Source organism: Sus scrofa, chromosome 18 (assembly GCF_000003025.6).
Source record: "Sus scrofa isolate TJ Tabasco breed Duroc chromosome 18, Sscrofa11.1, whole genome shotgun sequence".
In the NCBI taxonomy this organism is placed as follows: domain Eukaryota; kingdom Metazoa; phylum Chordata; class Mammalia; order Artiodactyla; family Suidae; genus Sus; species Sus scrofa.
In genome coordinates, this window is record NC_010460.4 from 6,797,336 (window position 1) to 6,815,233 (window position 17,898).

Consider the following 17,898-nt stretch of genomic DNA (forward strand, 5'->3'; position numbering starts at 1 on the left):
CTGTTATCAAGGCCAACCACCCAAGCCTTGGAACTTAGATTCATTGCCAGCCTGTGACAGAGGCCACCCCTATGAGTGACCACCAGGAGCCACTTCCAGGCTCACGCCTGCTTCACAACTCTCATCTGATTTCAGGGTTAATTTCCCCTCTCAACGCTCCTCCCACATGGGCTCTAATTCTTGTGACTTTAAATCTCAAGATGATTCCTGTTCAGCTGAGCAAATCCCACAAGAGGGGCCAAAAATACAGGATGTAATTCTATAGGAATTCAAAGAAGGAAGCCATTGGTGACATTAAGGAGTTCCCACTGTGGCTCAGTGGGTTAAGAACCCAACTAGTACCCATGAGGATGCAGGTTTGATCCCTGGCCTCATTGCGTTTAAGGATCCAGCATTGCCGTGAGCTGTGTTGTAGGTTGCAGACACGGTTCAGAACCTGCGTTGCTGTGACTGTGATGTAGGCCAGCGGCTGCAGCTCTGATTCACCCCCAGCCTGGAAACTCTCATAGGCCACAGGTGCAGTCCCAAAAAGACAAAATAAATAAATAAATAAATAAATAAAAGGGAGTTCCTGTCATGGCACAGCGGAAAGGAATCTGACTAGGAACCATGAGGTTGCAGGTTTGATCCCTGGCCTTGCTCAGTGGGTTAAGGATCCGATGTTGTCATGAGCTGTGGTGTAGGTTGAAGACACTGCTTGGAACTGGCATTGCTGTGGCTGTGGTGTAGGCCAGCAGCAACAGCTCTTAGACCCCTACCCTGGGAACCTCCATATGCCATGGGTGCGGCCCTCAAAAGACAAAAAAAAAAAAAAAAAAAATGAAAGAAAAGAAAAAGAAAGAAATGTCAAAATCAAGCAGACTGTTATCAAAGGTAGATGGAAATTGCCCAATGTCATATATTTGAGACATAAAATTTGTAGCAAAACTTTATAGATAATGTTAGACACCTGTATCTGATTAATTTACCATTTTAGAATTCTCTCTACTGAATCCTCTCTCTCTCCCTCTCTCTCTATCAGCTATTAGTATTTGACTCTGGTCACTTTAGCTTTTAACTATTCTATATCCCTCTAACTGGTTTATGTACATTACATGGTAGACTTCTTGAAGGTTTAAATCCTATATTCGTATTTCCATTACACTTGGCAGGGAGATATGTACCTAGACCTCCGTGTCTAGATGTCCAAGAAATTCTTTTACAAATGCAAAAGAAGCATGGCAATTATCTCTAACAACAACTGTAGGAAATGGGAAGACTGAGTATCAGCAAACCAGCAAAAATCTGAATTTATAAGAGCATGTTAATTGACACTCCAGTTTCTAGCAGCCACAGTTACTTCTACAGGCATAGAAATGATGACATGTTGCATTAATAAAACAATCTAGGGGAGTTCCTGTGGTGGCTCAGTGGTTAGTGAATCCGACTAGGCACCATGAGGTTTCGGGTTCAATCCCTGGCCTCACTCAGTGGGTTAAGGATCCGGTGTTGCCGTGAGCTGTGGTATAGGGTGCAGATGCGGCTCGGATCCCGCATGGCTGAGCCTGTGGCATAGGCAGCACCTACAGCTCTGATTTGACCCCTAGCCTGGGAACCTCCGTATGCCGCGAGTGCGGCTCTAAAAAGCCAAAAAAAAAAAAGAATTTCCGGACTCATAGTGAGGTGATGAGAAAGAAGAGTTCACTGAGATAAGAAATCCTGCTAGGAGTTCCCACTGTGGCTCAGAGGAAACAAATATGACTAGCATCCATGAAGGCACAGTTTCGATTCCTGGCCTCGTTTAGTGGGCTAAGGATCCGCATTGCCGTGAGCTGTGGTGTAGGTCACAGATGCAGCTTGGATCCCGAGTTGCTGTGGCTGTAGCTTAGGTTGGCAGCTACAGCTGCATTTCGACCTCTAGCCTAGGAACCTCCACAGGCCGTGGGTGTGGCCCTAAAATGACAAAAGCCGAAAAAGAAAAAAGAAAGCCTGTTAGCAAAGCACCACGACCTCCTGATCATCAGGGAGAGCTGACCCCAAATGCGTGGTTGTGTCTTTTTATGGTTCAGGGAGAGAGGAGAGGCCTTCCCGTACACCTGCGACCTGCTGCTTGGTTGGGGAAAGAAGGGTCTTAGGATACACTTGCTTGTTGGTTGGGGTATATGAGGCCCCTATAGGGGTGGGGCGGGGAGTGGGCCATATACCTTTCCTAGTGGGGGCAGGAAGGAGCAGGCCAGGTTGCTGGAAAGGGGGTGGGCTTGAGAACTTTGGACCCATGACAATGAAATGGGTGGAGCAAAAAGGGGCCAGTCATTCTTATCTCAGCCAGAGGCTTTTGGAGTTCTCTCTCCTTGGCAAAGCCTTGAGGTCTCACAAAAACGTAGGCTTTTACTCTAGGTTGAAAAGCAAATGGAAAATTATGAGAGATGTGATATAATTGGGCTTATATTTTTAAAGGATCTTGTTAGCTGATATATGGAACATAGAGCAGGAGTTCCCTTGTGGTGCCGCAGGTTAAGGACCAGACATTGTCACTGCAGTGGCTTGGGGTCGCCACTGTGGGGCAGGTTTGGCCTGGGAACTTCCACATGCCTTAGGCACAGCCAAAAGAAAAAAGAAAAAGAAAGAAGAAAGAAAGAGAAAGAAGGAAAGAAAGAAAGCAAACAAGAGTAGAAGCTGCAAAACCCATTAGGAGGCCATAATCCAAACAAGAGCTATGGCACTGAGTGGCAGCAACAGAGGTGGCGGTGGCACTGAGTGGCAGCAACAGAGGTGGCGGGCAGTAAGTCCTACAATTAAAGTTCATTTGGAACATTGAGTTAACAGCTCTAACCCTAATTTTTTTCAAAGTGTAGTTTCAAGGGTTAGCTTTCAATAGATTGCACTGGAGGAGCTGTGGGCTGCATATAAACCCCTTCCCAAAAGCAATTTATCTAAAAGTGGTTTAGCCTCAGGTTAAATGGCTTAGCATCAGAATCGCTGCCTGACTGGAAGGTAAACAATTTTGTCCAAAGCAACTAGAAGAACCACATCCTGAAACAGGAAAAACAGTGACAGAAGCCTGTTGAAGCAGGAAGATATCAGTAATTTAGTGTTGCATATGGTAAGTTTGAAATGCCTATTAGACATTCACATGGGTGTTTCAAGAAGGGATACACCGAGGTTGATCAGAGATAGATAGTCTGACGGTCAGACCACTTAGATCAAGCTCTCTAGAAACAGAGCCTGGGAGTACCCACGTGACACAGTGGGTTCATGATCCAGCTTGTCTCTGTGGAGGTGCTGGTTCAATCCCCAGCCCAATGCAGTGGGTTAAGGGTCCAGCGTTACTGCAGGTGTGGTGGAGGTCTCGGCTCCACCCCTGGCTCAGGAACTTCCATATGCCGTGGGTGTGGCCAAAACAAACAAACAGAAGAGCTGAATCAGAGCATGTAATAGACAGTCTTGTGCAAGTGATTTTTTGAGGAATAGCCTTCAGAAGAAACCTATAGAAAATTAAGGGACATAGACAGGGTAGGGACGGAATCTAGATTAATAAAAAAAAGTGGTTTGAGGGTTCATCTAGACTTGGTGTGATGCTATAGAGAGGACAGGAGTGTAGGATGCTAGAAATGTGAACTCCTAAATTCTGTCACATCTTCCTTATCAATAGAGGCAACTCTTCCTCCTTATCTGAGGAAGCTGGTGGTCACCCCCCCTGCAGAGCCTGTCACAGATGCCCCAGTGGTAGTTAGCCTGCAAGGCATTCTTTTTTTTTTTTTTTTTTTTTTTGCAAGGCATTCTTGATCCCATCTCCCTTCCTTGCTTCTGGACCTATAACCAGACTCAAGTCCTAGCAAGCCCAAAAGGGTAAGACACAAATTGTGACCAGTGAGAAGGTGATACCAAAATCCTAGATGAGGAAAGCACTGATCAAAGGGTGTGTGCGTTAGTAAATGCGACAGATGTGGCCAAATTGACCTCCACGGATACCTACTCATTTATACTCTCATCAGCGGTGTCGAGGAATATATTTCTGCAGTTCATTGATGGCCTAGTGATAAAGGATCCAGCAGTTGTCATTGCTGTGGTTTGGGTCACTGCTGTGGCTCAGGTCTGATCCCTGGCCCAGGAACTTCCCACCTGCCTTGGGCACAGCCAAATAGAGAGAGGGAGAGAGAGAGGGAATATATTTCCTGCAATAATTTGGTGAAAAAGTATTTCCAAAGTTTAGGAGTTTTGCCAAATAGTTTTAAAAATGGCATCTCAGTATAGTTTTAATTTGCATTTCTCTTGTTATAAATTAGTTTAACTACCTTTCCTATGCTTAAGAATCATCTGCATTTCCTTCTCTGTGAATTACATTTTTTAAAATTATTTGTCTTTTTTTCTTTTGGATTGCTGTTTTTTCCTATTGTTTCCAAGAGCTCTTTATATATTAGAGATTTAACTTTCACTATACATGCAGGTATTTTCCCAGATTTTTTTTTTTTTTTTTTTTTTTTTTTGTAAAGTGTGTTTGTGTGTGTGTCATTTTAGGGCAGTACCCTTGGCATATGGAAATTCCCAGGGTAGGCACTGGAGCTGCAGCTTTCAGCCTATGCCACAGCCACAGCAACACCATATCTGAGCTGCATCTGTGAACTACTCCACAGCTTGTGTCAACGCCAGACCTTTAACCCACTGAGCAAGGCCAGGGAATTGAACCTGCATCCCCATGGATACTAGTCAGGTCCTTTTGTAAATTTCTTGGGAATTTTTACCATGCAGAATTTTTCATTTAAATCGATCCATCTTTTATTTTATGAGTTGAATGGATTTTCCGCAGCCAAAAGCTTTAAAAGAATCCTCATCCTCCCACTTTTTCCAGTAATTGTATTGTTTTTAACATTCAAATATTTTATCTATTTGAACTTTATTTATCCTGGTGCATGACAGCATTTTAATTTTTTTCAGATGGCTATCCTGTTATCTCAGTATCAATTATTGAATAATCCATTTTCTTCTGATCTGAAATATTATTTTTTTCACTTTTTTAAATGCACCTGCAGCATATGGAAGGTCCCAGGCTAGGGATCGAACTGAAGCCGAAGCTGCCAGCCTACGCCACAGCCACAGCAACATGGTATCCAAGCTGAGTCTGCAACCTACACCACAGCTCACAGCAACGCCAGATCCTTAACCCACTGAGTGAGGCCAGGGATTGAACCTGCAACCTCATGGATACTAGTTGTGTTCATAGCCCATGGTACCACAGCAGTAACTCTCAATATTATTTTATCTACACTACATTTATACTAAATGCCCACATAAGTATTTGTTTTCTGGACCATCTATTCTACTTGCGTATAGTCACGCATCCTTTTTAAATGTTAATATTCATACCTTATATCAAACCACGCTTTAATGTAAAATAGAGCTTGTCTACCTTTTTAAAAAAAATTTCTTCCAACTACCGTAACAACCTTAGAATATGTTAGCACCCTTTTTTACAAGATTAGAAGCAAGGGGGGGAGTTTACATTTTTATAGGTCTTACATTAAATTAAGAAATTAACTTAAGAGTAGCTGATGGCTTTTCCAATGCTGAGTCTTCTCATCCAAAACACGATACTGTATTCCATTGATTCATGTCTTCTTCCATGGTTTTCTGAGAGTGTTATAAATTTCCTTTGTGTATCTCTTACACATTTCTTATAAGATTTATTTCTAAGTATTTCGTCTTTTTTTTTTTTTTTTTTAAGGTCTGCACTCACAGCATATGGAAGTTCCCAGGCCAGGTACTGAATCAAAGATACAGCTGCAACCTAGATCACAGCTGCAGCAACTCTGTATCCTTAACCCACTGCACTGGGCTAAGGGATCAAACACCGCCAGAGACAAGACCAGATCCTTAACCCTCTAAGCCACAGTGGGAATTCCATTTTTTCATCTATTTGTTGTTACTACAAATAGAAACCTTTCTTTCATTCTATCTTCTAATATATACAAAAAATTTTGTGTATACTAGAAAATTTTGATTTCTGTGCATTATTTTGTATATACTAGAAAATTTTGTATATACTAGAAAATTTTGTATATACTGGAAAATTTTGTATATACTAGAAAATTTTGATTTCTGTGCATTATTTTGTATATACTAGAAAATTTTGTATCTACTAGAAAATTTTGATTTCTGTGCGTTATTTTGCACCCGTCTACTTTACGAAATTCTTATTGTTCTATAGTAGTTTTTATGTTGATTATTTGGATTTTTCAACTATGCAAACATATATTTTTACTTCTCATTTCCAATGTCTCTAATTAATTTCTTTCTTAATTATATGAGGTTAAAATGTAAATAGTGGTATTGTACTCATTCTTTTAATATCATGACTTTTGTAACAATATCTAGATTCATTAATTATGCCGCAGATCTTGTGCTGAGATAGATATATGTATCATGTTATTGAACATAGACATTATCGAGTATTTTATCAAAAATTTGTATTAAATTTTTTGCAAGAGACAACAGTTGGGGAGGAGATTATTTGAATTTTCCTTCAGGTTTATTAATAAGATAGTTTATATTAATGGATTTCCTAACAATGAACCATCTGTAAATTCATAGATTAAATTCCATTTGATAGTGATTTAATGCACTCCTGGACTTTGCTTTCTGATTTTTTTCTTTCAGGATTTTCTATGCTTAAATGAGATTGGGTTGTAGTTCTTTATTTTATGCAATTTTTGTTAGGTTTATTTTCATGACGGTTCTCTTGGTTTTTGGAAAGAAGCTGTGCTTTCTGAGAGTGTACAGTTTGACATCTATCAATACAAGCTGCTTATTTAGTTATACTTATTTTTCTATTTGACAATGATAAAGTCTTTTAGTGATTCTGTTTAAATTTCTTCTACTTCTTATAATTTCTACTTTATAAATAAGTCTATTATTTATTATATAGATTTTCATATCCATCCTATCTTGTGCATTTTACCTCGACAAGTTAAATTTTACAAAAAAAACTTTTTAAAAATTAAATAACGGAGTTCCTGTCATGGTTCAGTAGTTAACAAACCTGACTAGTATCCATGAGGAGGCGGGTTCGATCCCAGCCCTCACTCAGTGGGTTAAGGATCCCGTGTTGCCATGAGCTGTGGTGTAGGTCACAGACACGGCTTGGGGCTTGGATCCTGTGTGGCGGTGGCTGTGGCCTTAGGTTAGCAGGTACAGCTCTGATTCAACTCCTAGCCTGGGAACCTCCATATGTCCCCAAGAGATAAAAGACCCAAAAAAAAAAAAAAAAAACCTAAAAATAATTAAAATTAAAATTAAATAACATTTTCATTAAAGATCGTCTACCTGGAATTCTGCATAAAATGTTGACTCTATATTGGCTGCAACATTATTAAATGACCATCTTTTCCTCCACTGACTTGAAATGCTTTACTTATAAAATAGAATTTTCCATGTAAGTCTTATCTGGATTGTCTGTTGATATACTTACCTATTCCTAAACCAAAACCACACTGTTTTACATACTATAGCATTAAAGTATCCCAGTTCTATCACACACTGACCATGAGAGCTCAGTAAACTCCTCAAAGCCTCAGTTTCTACTTTGCAGTGTTATTTGAAGAATTAAACATGTTAAAAAAAAAAAAAAAGAATGAAACATATAGGAGTTCCCACTGTGGTGCAGTGGGTTAATGATCTGGCTCATCTCTGTGGCATTGCCAGTTCAACCCCTGGACCAGCACCGTGGGTTAAGGCTCTGGCATTGCTATAGCTGTGGCAGAGGTCGAAGATGCAGCTCGGATTTGATCCCTGGCTCAGAAACTTCCACATGCTGCAGGTGCAGCCGAAAAAGAAAAAAAAAAAAAAAAAACCTTAAGCACATAAAAGATGTAAGTAAATAAATTTTCTGGCCCAATGCCTCACACAAAACAGGCAATCATAAGTGATTGCTATTAATGCCATCGGTAAGCACGATGAAATTAGATTGCAGGCAAAAATTAATGGCAAAAATCTTGCTGGGTATTTTAAAAATACAAGGAACCTTACTACTCTTTTATATTTCCCAGGGTGTTCAAGTTCCAGGGTGATTTCTCCCTGTGGGGAGGTCATTCAGATTCTGGTAGATATTCTGTTCTCCTAGGCTAATAACACGAAGAAGAGAAGGAACAAAGAGTAGCTGATGGAATGTGCTTAGGACAGGGCCACCAGGTCCGTAACAAAGAGGAGAAATGTCACGTCACTTGGATTTCCAGAGGAAGGAGCTTCGCAGTTGCTTAGCAATATGTAAATGCACAAGAAAGAAGGTAAAGCTATCGTCATATCAGGCAAATTTTACTCTCTCTCCCATTTATTATTTCTACATCATGCTTAACTCAAAGAAAAACAGAATATATACGTGGCCTCCAAAAATAAGCTGGCCAGACGGCGAAGGGACTACAGCTGAAACATAACCATAAAACTGCGTTGGGGGAGTTCCCGTCGTGGCTCAGCAGAAACAAGGATGGGGTGTGAGGGTAACATCACATTTAGGGATCAGAAACTCATGCACATCCTTTAGTTGCACATTTCAACAGAAAGGCCAGCAGAAGACGCCTGCAAGGGTCCATGAAGGGACCCCAGCACGTCACTAATGAGCAGGATGATCACTTGAGGGAGTGAGAGGGGGAAGAAGGGATGAGGCACATTTATTAAAGAAAGGAAGAACTGGCGTTCCCGTTGTGGCGCAGTGGTTAACGAATCTGACTAGGAACCACGAGGTTGCGGGTTCGATCCCTGGCCTTGCTCCGTGGGTTAAGGATCTGTCATTGCCGTGAGCTGTGGTGTGGGTCGCAGATGCGGCTCGGATCCCACGTGGCTGTGGCTGTGGCGTAGGCCGGCGGCTACAGCTCCGATTCGACCCCTAGCCTGGGAACCTCCATATGCGGAGGGAGCGGCCCAAGAAATGGCAAAAAAAAAAAAAAAGGAAGAACAGTAAAGAGGAAAAGGTGGACAACTCGTGCAGAATTGGGAATTTTTGGCCAAGCGGGGGATAGAAAAGAGGCAGGAGAGGTGAGGGGCTCAGAGACTATGAATGTTGGCCTCGAAAAGCCAAAAGCAGGGACCTGCCTTCTAATGCAGAGAAGGAGAGAAACAAACAAACAAACAAACAAACAGGAAGTAAGGCCAAGAGATTCTAAAGCAAGTGGAGGGACATCGAGGGACCTCGGCTTGAACAGTTCAAGAGAGAACTGAGCTTGAGGAAGGCTTGAGGTCTCTGAAAGGCAGAAGAGCACTTCACACGCTTCGCCACACCAAGCCGTGAGGCTTCTTCGTAAATCTTATGTATCAGCCACCTCTCCATGTCAAAAATTGTAGCAGATGCCAAGATCAACATAAAAGAAGTCACATCTGGGAGTTCCTGTCATGGCGCAGTGGTTAACAAATCTGACGAGGAACCATGAGGTTGTGGGTTCGATCCCTGGCCTCACTTAGCGGCTTAATGATCGGGCGTTGCCATGAGCTGTGGTGTAGGTGGCAGACATGACTCAGATCTGGGGTTGCTGTGGCTGTGGTGTAGGCCTGCAGCTACAGCTCTGATTAGACCCCTAGCCTGGGAACCTCCATGGGCCATGGGTGCCGCCCTAAAAAACAAACAAACAAAAAAACACATCTGGGTTCATGGACCTTAACATTTGCAGACGAGACTAACAGATGGGGGGCTACTGCAGAGAATGTAAACAACATACGAACCCCTAGCATTCAGAGAGATCTCAAAAGTACTCTGTGAACATACAACACTCGGGTAACACGCAGGACCACACGGGCACAAATTACACGATGCTTCGTAACCCCAGGAACCCCTACATGGAAGGAAAGAGAACTTCATAGCAGTGGATGGCTGGATTCGGGTAAGTGATTAAACCACAAGGAGGAAGAGGAAGTGTGCTGTTACAGGATGAAGCCAGAGGAGAACTGAGCTTCCACAAATCTTCTCCAGTCTTGATTCAACCAATAAAAATTGAACCATGTGTCGGGATTCTTGCATCCGGTTTCCAGCAGGGTAACGTTAAACGCCAGGAGTTTAGTCACAGGAAATAAAAGTTCCCTGCTTCTTTGGCCACATAAAGTCCCACAGGGAACACCAACTCTATCAGCGACGCCCTGATGAGTGCACATCAGTGAGACTAGGCCCCTGCTTCAGGACCTTCCATCTCATCTGAAATCTTATTTCACTGAAGTTCTTCTCATCATGAAAGTGGGCCAAAAGGGAGAGATCATGCAATGCGGCAGAGAGATTTAAAGAAGCAGCGTCCCATGCCACCCAGGCCTTCTGCATTAGCGTCTCTGAGGTTTTCATCAGTGCCCCCTCAGGAGGCCCCCTATACGGGGGAGCAGCCCCTCGCTAGCACAGCTCTCAGCCTGCGGTTACTCAAGAGCAGAACGATGGGGTAGACGGCTGTGCACAGATAAATCAGAGTTTGCCCAATCCAGTACCTGAGCTCCTGGGATGGAAACACACCCACCGCATTGAGCACCAGTGACAGAAAGTAGGAGATGAAGAGGACGGCAAAGGAGACGAGAGCCAGGAGAGCCTTGACGTGTGCCTGGGCGCTGGTATCACGAAGGCCTGAGATGGACAGGAAGACCTTCTTGGTGTGTCTCCCCAGCGATGTAAGGAGCAGCACCATGCTGGCGACGAAGACACTGCTGGGGACTGTCCAGGTAGCAATTTTCAAAGGGAAGAAGTAGAATCTCTCATAGGATCTCCTCAGAGCGTTTCCAGTGACATTCCAGGATGGCAGACCCCTCTTTAAATAGTTCTCATATATTCTGTGGTTGCCTATGAAGAAAAGAATGGTGCTGAGGCTGGAGAAACCCACAGAGCTGAGCAGCATCCATGGGACCAACCCCGACACATTCCGTTTCAGCCAGAGGAAGGCAGGATGGGTGAAGGTGGCGATTTTCACACAGTAGAAGACGCTGAGCCAGGTGGAGAACCAGAGCGTGGCAGCATTCAAGAAGTCCCACTGAAAGGCTAGGAACTGGAATACCGGGTCGTACGGGAAGGCCATCGGATGCAGGAAAATATAAAGGTTCTTGCTCATCATCACCCATTGAAGACAGAAGCGAGAGGCCCCCAGGCTGACCAGTAACTTATTGCAGGGTGACAGTGTTCTACGCAGCAACCACTCCATGCCCAGCGCTGCAGTGATTAAGCCGTTACCCACCAATGCCACCAGGCACAAAAGGAGCAAGATGATAATGAAGATGGTGGCTCTCTTATCAGCCACCTGAAGTCCTGGAGCCACACCCTCTGCGCTCATCCCTCCTGCAGACAAGATGGGTCCCAAGTCTTCAAGGTCTATCCTGTAGGGTGGCTCTGGAAGGCTCGGAATGATCTGGGTCCTTCCAGCTGCCCCAAGTACAGAGGACAAAGTAGAGGGTGTGGGCTCTCTGAGGACCGTGAAGAGGTGACTTCTCAGAATAGATGCAAATGTAGTTCAGGCTCAGTTTCAAAAGTCCCCCTGCCTGCCCATGAATTTGCCTGTCCTCCTCTGCCTACCGTCTGCCCATGGCAACCCCAGTGTGGGTACCGTGTCAGGCCCTTGCACCTAGAACCCCTTATGTGAGAGCCTATGCTTCTCCAGGCTGACATCTAAAACGGGACCTCACACCTGCGGCCTGCTTGGCGAGGAAACCCAGGGGCCGAGCCTCTTATCCACAGTCAGCGTTCTCATCCGCGGTTGTGTGATAGGTTCTGGGCCCTGTTCTGAGGCATCATCATTGTCTGCGGTTCTCATAAGGACTGAATGATGCAGGTGCCTTTAGGAAACCCCTCTGACAGATAGCAAACTGAGCAAAACCTCTACTGACAGGGGGGGGTTAATTCAAATCCTATTATTTATAGCGACCATTCTCTTCAAATAGAACATAGGAAACCATTAGACATAATCAGGTAGGTGAATTTTTTTTTTTTTTTTTAGGTCTGCACCTGCGGCATAGGGAAGTTCCCAGGCTAAGGGTCGAATCAGAGCTACAGCTGCCGGCCTACACCACAGGCACAGCAACGCAGGATCTGAGCCACATCTGCAACTTACACCACAGCTCAGGCAACGCCAGATCCTGAGCAAGGCCAGGGATTGAACCCATGTCCTCACAGATACTCATTACCACTGAGCCATAACAGGAACTCTGGTGGGCGAATTTTGTAACCATAATTTACTAGTGAGCTTTAAAGGGCATTTCACAGAGAAAACCCTGCTGAGACAGCTATAATACCAGTGGGCTACGGCAGGAAGAACCCTGGGCTAGGAACCAAGGCAGGGGTTAGTCCTAGTTCCACTCATCACTGTCAGTTATTGGATATGTCAGTAGACCCCTCTGTGCCTCAGTATCTCCATCTGTAAGATGTGAAAATTATCTTTTTTTTTTTTTTTTTTTTTTTTTTGCTTTTTAGGGCTGCACCCGCAGCACATGGAGGTTCCCAGGCTAGGGGTCCAATCAGAGCCACAGCTGCCAGCCTACACCACAGCCACAGCAACGCAGAATCAGAGCTGCATCTGTGACCTACACCACAGCTCTCTGCAACGTCAGATCCTTAACCCACTGAGCGAGGCCAGGGATTGAACCTGCAACCTCATGGTTCCTAGTCAGATTTGTTTCTGCTGCACCATGACGGGAACTCCCTGTCATCTGTTCTAATTCACAAGATAAGGCTAGAATCTAGGACTAGAATCTCAGTTTTCAGAGTGAAAGAAGACATTCAATAATTTTATAGATGAAATAAATTAAGCCTCAAATTACAGATTAAGACTCCCACTTAAAGTCACAGTTAGGTGGAGGAAAGACCAAGACCCAAACTGACCCAAGACCAGAAATCTTTGCACAGTCAGCAACGCATGCTGTTCTCCTATCTGCTTCATCCCCAGCTGGAGTCAGAAAACCAGGTATGGAGTCTTGTCTCAATCACCATCTACGAATTTTTGGACTAGTCGTTTAACCTCTCTGAAACCCTCTTTCTTCACCCCTAAAGTGTGGATCACAAATAAATGTGTATCTTTATAATATATATTATATTATTACATGTCATAATATATAAACTATAAATCTCTACACACACGTAAGAAATAAGGAAGGTGATGATGACGTCTGTTATTCTAATGACTACCTTTTATTCCACCCATCCTTTGGAGGGACGAGCAATCCCAGAATAATTCAGGAGAGCATCGGAGCTGCAGCAGAGGTCCAAAGCACCAAATCTGGGATATCCACTTTCATTAGATATCTAATTTCTAATTTAAACGAATCTAATATCTAATTTAAGTAGCAGAAGGTGGCATAAGCAAAGGCCACATTTTCAACAGGAATGCGGTTCAAAGAGTCAAAAAAAAAAATCTGCAATCGTGTGGGTGCTTATTTACCCAGGTGAGAGGAAGCAGGTTAATATGTCACAGGGAGAGAGGCAGGAAGCAATTGTTCTGGGTCAAAGATGGCAATGCTGACGGCTCAGGGATCCAGCGACAGGCGAGTGAGGGAGGTTTACAGGACATTCAGCTCCGGACCAGCACCATTGCCTACAAATTCCATGCACAGGACCCTACAAAGAGAAAATAGCTTTCCAGTTCCCGGTTCACCTGGGACAAAAGTCCAGGTGGAATTGTTCTCCCAACACAGAAGCCTTGCTAGTAAACATGTTTCCTAGGAAAGAAGAGGTGAACTAAGGTAGCTCATTCGTGCTGCGTTTCTGTGAAGATGCAAATCTCCAAGGAATGGAGTTCCCCACTCGGCTCTCTATCCTGCCCTTGTTCGTCTGGCGAACATCAGGCTGTTTCCTGCTGGAACTTGGAGCGATAAGGCAAACTTTGAGCTCGTAACTCTGGAGTTTGGCAAAACACAAACCTCTCAATATGGAAAATAGATCTCTTTTTTTTCCTTTTAAGGTTATTTTAATTTTCTCTTTCCTTTTATTGAAGTATCGTTTACGGAGTTTCCATCATGGCTCAGTGATAACAAACCCAACTAGCATCCATGAGGATGCAGGTTCGACCCCTGGCCTCGCTCCGTGGGTTAAGGATCCAGCATTGCCGTGAGCTGTAGTGTAGGTCGCAGACACAGCTCAGATCTGTGTTGCTGTGGCTGTGGTGTAGGCCGGCAGCTGTAGCTCTGATTTGACCCCTAGCCTGGGAAACGCCATATGTGGATATGGCCCTAAAAAGCAAAAACAAACAAACAAAAAAAAATGGAGTTAAGATCTGAAAGAAAAAAAAAAGTGTAGATGATTTAGGAGTTCCTGCTGTGGCACAGTGGGTTAATGATCCGGCTTGTCTCCCTGGAGGTGCCAGTTTGATCCCTGGCCTGAGAACTTCCATATGCTGTGGCAGAAAAGGAAAAAAAAGTAGACTTGATTGACGATGTTGTACCAATTTCTGCTGTACAGCAAAGTGACCCAGTCATACATACACATACACATTCTTTGTCTCATATTATCTTCCGTCACGTTCTATCATAAGAGATTGGACGTGGTCCCTTACGCTGTCCAGTAGGATGGAAAACTCGTCTATTTCCCCATCTACCCTCTCCATCTTAGATGGTTCATATAATGGGAAAGATAGGCTGTTAACCCTCAATTCAACTAACAACAATTGATAGGCATCTCCTGTCAACCGTAATGATCTTGTGACACGTGCTTGGGCTACAACCATGAACTGGGTTATCTGCCCTCAGAGGGCTTTCCTGAACTCATCATAAACCACAAAAATGTACTGGGTGTACACTGTGTGTAGATGAAGTTAATCCAAGAGGGAGAATGATCATTTATAGTTTAGTACGCAGCATCTTTTACTGAGATTCGTATGGTGTTTGTGTTTTTGTTTGTTGCATTTTGCTTTTTTGTATTCAGATTTTCTTATTTGCTGGACGCAAGGTCTGCAAATTTGGAATATTCCACAGGTTAGCCTTTACGAGTGTCATCCTGAGGGCAGTAGATTGTCTCTGTGGGAAACACTTAGCTCAGGTCTCTTTCTCAGAGGATTAAAAAGGACTCCCGGGCTGTGTGGTTCTAAATGTATGTGTCACCCCATCGTCACCCCAAGAATTCCCAGAACTCAGTAGCAGCAAGCTCCTCCGTTGCGGGACAACAGCGATACTATCTTGTATGTTGAAAGAAGGAGAAATGATACCAGTAAAAGAGGTGGAAGTGTGATTGTGTCTAGGAAATAGTTTGGCTACAACAGAAGATTCGCATACGGGAATGGTGGCACATCAGGCTGAAAGGTAGGCCGGGGAGAGATTCCGATGCATTCCGCTATACGCCCCATTATACGCCCCCAGGAAGCCCTGAAAGTCAGGATGAGATCCTGGGCTGTGTCTTTGGTCCAGATGGAGCCATCAAATGTGTGTTGGCTCTTTATGAGCTAGAGCCTAGGAGAGGGAGGTTGAGAGTATCAACCAAGTTAAAACCCCTGGGATAAGCCCACTAGACCCGGCATAACCCAAGAGGCTGTGAAGATGTCACAGAACACGAGAGGCACCACCGTGCCCTCCCTGCCGGAGACATTCAGTAAAGCTCTGGAGCTCTGCCCAAGGTAAAGCCAGTCATCCAGGTGGCACCCATGAGGCTCCTGCCTTTGCTGCCTCGACCTAACCCTCTTTTGGCTTAACCCCCAAGGTTCAGTCCCCACGATTTATCATTGCCCTCCCAGCTCACTCATGCTGCAAAAAAAAAGAAAAAAAGAAAGAAAGAAAAAAAAAGAAAGAAAGAAAAGAAAAGAAAATCTCTTTATGATAGGATAGTCCCAGCGTTCCAGCTTCCTCTGTCCAGCCTCACCCTCTCTCCACCCCCTGGGAAACCCCTTATACTCCTCTCCCACAATTTAGGAAACTCCCCTTTCAAAGCCTGTATCAACTTCTTCCAACTGAAAGCTCCCCACTGTTAGCTCCCCTCTATTCTTCTTTCTTGCTCCTCTTACCATAGCTCAGCTTCTAGCCGGCATTGTAACATAATGTTTGGGGGGTCTCAGCTTCCCAACACTGCCAGACAACTTACTGTCAATGCAGTTACCGATTTGAAAGGTCTTTGTAACCTCTGCTCTCTTCTGTTGTTTATTACTCCTCTTTTTACCAGCTCAGACCTATAAATCTCTGTTAAACCATGTGTGGTGCTTCCCCCAGTCTCGCCTCATCTCTTGGTCTCCATACTTTTTTATAGTAAACTCTTTATAAGTTAAAAAAAAAAGAAGATGAATTCCACTTTCTGCATTGGTTATATTTGTGTAATGCTCTAATATATTATGCCCATTATACAACACGTGCCAAGAAAAGCAATTAAAAGGATGAGACAAAAATAAATGGAAACTGAAACTGCCACACTTCTTTCCACTTCCAATGGAGCATTTTGCACACACTCCGGGATACAAACACCCTAATATAGAGACTACCATTCTAGACACTGGCCGCCAGGGTCACCTCCTAAGTAGACAGGAAGAGTAAGATTCTCAGAATTAAGAACGGTGGGAGTTCCCACTGTGGCACAGCGGAAATGAGTCTGACTAGGAACCATGAGGGTGCAGGTTCGATCCCTGGCCTCGCTCAGTGGGTCAGGGATCCCGTGTTGCCATGGGCTATGGTGTAGGTCACAGATGTGCTCAGATCCTGCGTGGCTGTGGCTGTGGGGTAGGCCGCCAGCTGTAGCTCTGATTTGACCCCTAACCTAGGAGCCTCCATATGCCACAGATGCGGCCTTAAAGAGCAAAAACAACAACAAAACACTGTAGCAAATTTCCTGTTTCCCATCTCTGTCTTCTATTGGCCAGAACCTAAAAGCATTTCCAAATCGGACAGTTCCTTTTTACTCAGCATACAGTAAACAGACAAAATCATGGACAGGACCTAGGAGCACAAAACTCATATATGCCCTCAGATGTCTATGAATTCAAAAGAAAAGGCTCCGTAGATAAACATTAGTCCTTTTTTTTTTTTTTTTTTTGGTCTTTTTGTCTTTTCTAGGGCTGCACCTGCAGCATATGGAGATTCCAGGCTAGGGCTCTAATCAGAGCTGTAGCCTCTGGCCTACACCAGAGCCACAGCAACGCGAGATCCAAGCCATATCTGTGACCTACACCACAGCTCACGGCAACGCCAGATTCTTAACCCACTGAGCAAGGCCAGGGATCGAACCCCAAACCTCACAGTTCTTAGTCGGATTCATTAACCACTGAGCCAAGAAGGGAACTCCGATAAACACTAGTCTTAAGCAGGGGCCAGAAAGAGGGAATGGCGAAGATAAGCAAAGAAAGGAAAGAAGGAAGTCCCAGATGGGCCAAAAGATCACAGGCTGTGGGGAGGAGCAGACGGGGAGATATTCGCTTCCTTGGGCTAAGCAGAGACTGAACTCTGAGAGCAGAGCAGTGATGAAGCCAGTTGATGCATGTGGGACGATGTGGGACAACCTACATCATCATTAAAAAGGAAAAAAAAAAAAAACCAACACTTTATTGTCATGATCTGTACACACAGCTTGGAAAAAAGAATTTTCCAGAGTCAAAGCAAGGTGAAGAAAAGAAGGTTTACTGAGGAAGAGATGCACAGGGGGCAACGTCTTGATAATCAAGGAGAGCTGACCCCGGGCGCAAGGCTGTGTGCTTTGAGAGCCGAGAGACAAAGGAGAGAGGGGAGATGTCTCGCCATGCACCTGCTGACCTGCTGGTTCGCTGGGGAAAGATGGGGTCTTATGATACACTTGCCGGTTGGCTGGGGTGTATAAGGCCCCTAGAGGGACCGGGCACATACCTTTCCTGGTCGGGGGGCAGGAAGGAGTAAGCCAGGTCTCTCCCAAGTGGGGGGAAGGTGGCATTGCAATGAGATGAGGGGGCAAAGCTAAGGGTCTGGTAATTCTTGTCTTGGCCAGAGGCTTTGAAGTCCCACATTTGTGCTAACTACAGAGACAACTGACCACCACTGCAAGTC

The 17,898-nt window shown here is 44.3% G+C and overlaps 1 protein-coding gene across 1 annotated transcript; it reads right to left on the minus strand.

Annotated features, from left to right (window-relative positions):
* Positions 9,576 to 11,354, minus strand: TAS2R60 (taste 2 receptor member 60). Its single transcript, XM_003134589.2, has one exon. It carries the CDS (start codon positions 11,256 to 11,258, stop codon positions 10,314 to 10,316), a length of 945 nt encoding a protein of 314 aa, XP_003134637.1. The 5' UTR covers positions 11,259 to 11,354; the 3' UTR covers positions 9,576 to 10,313.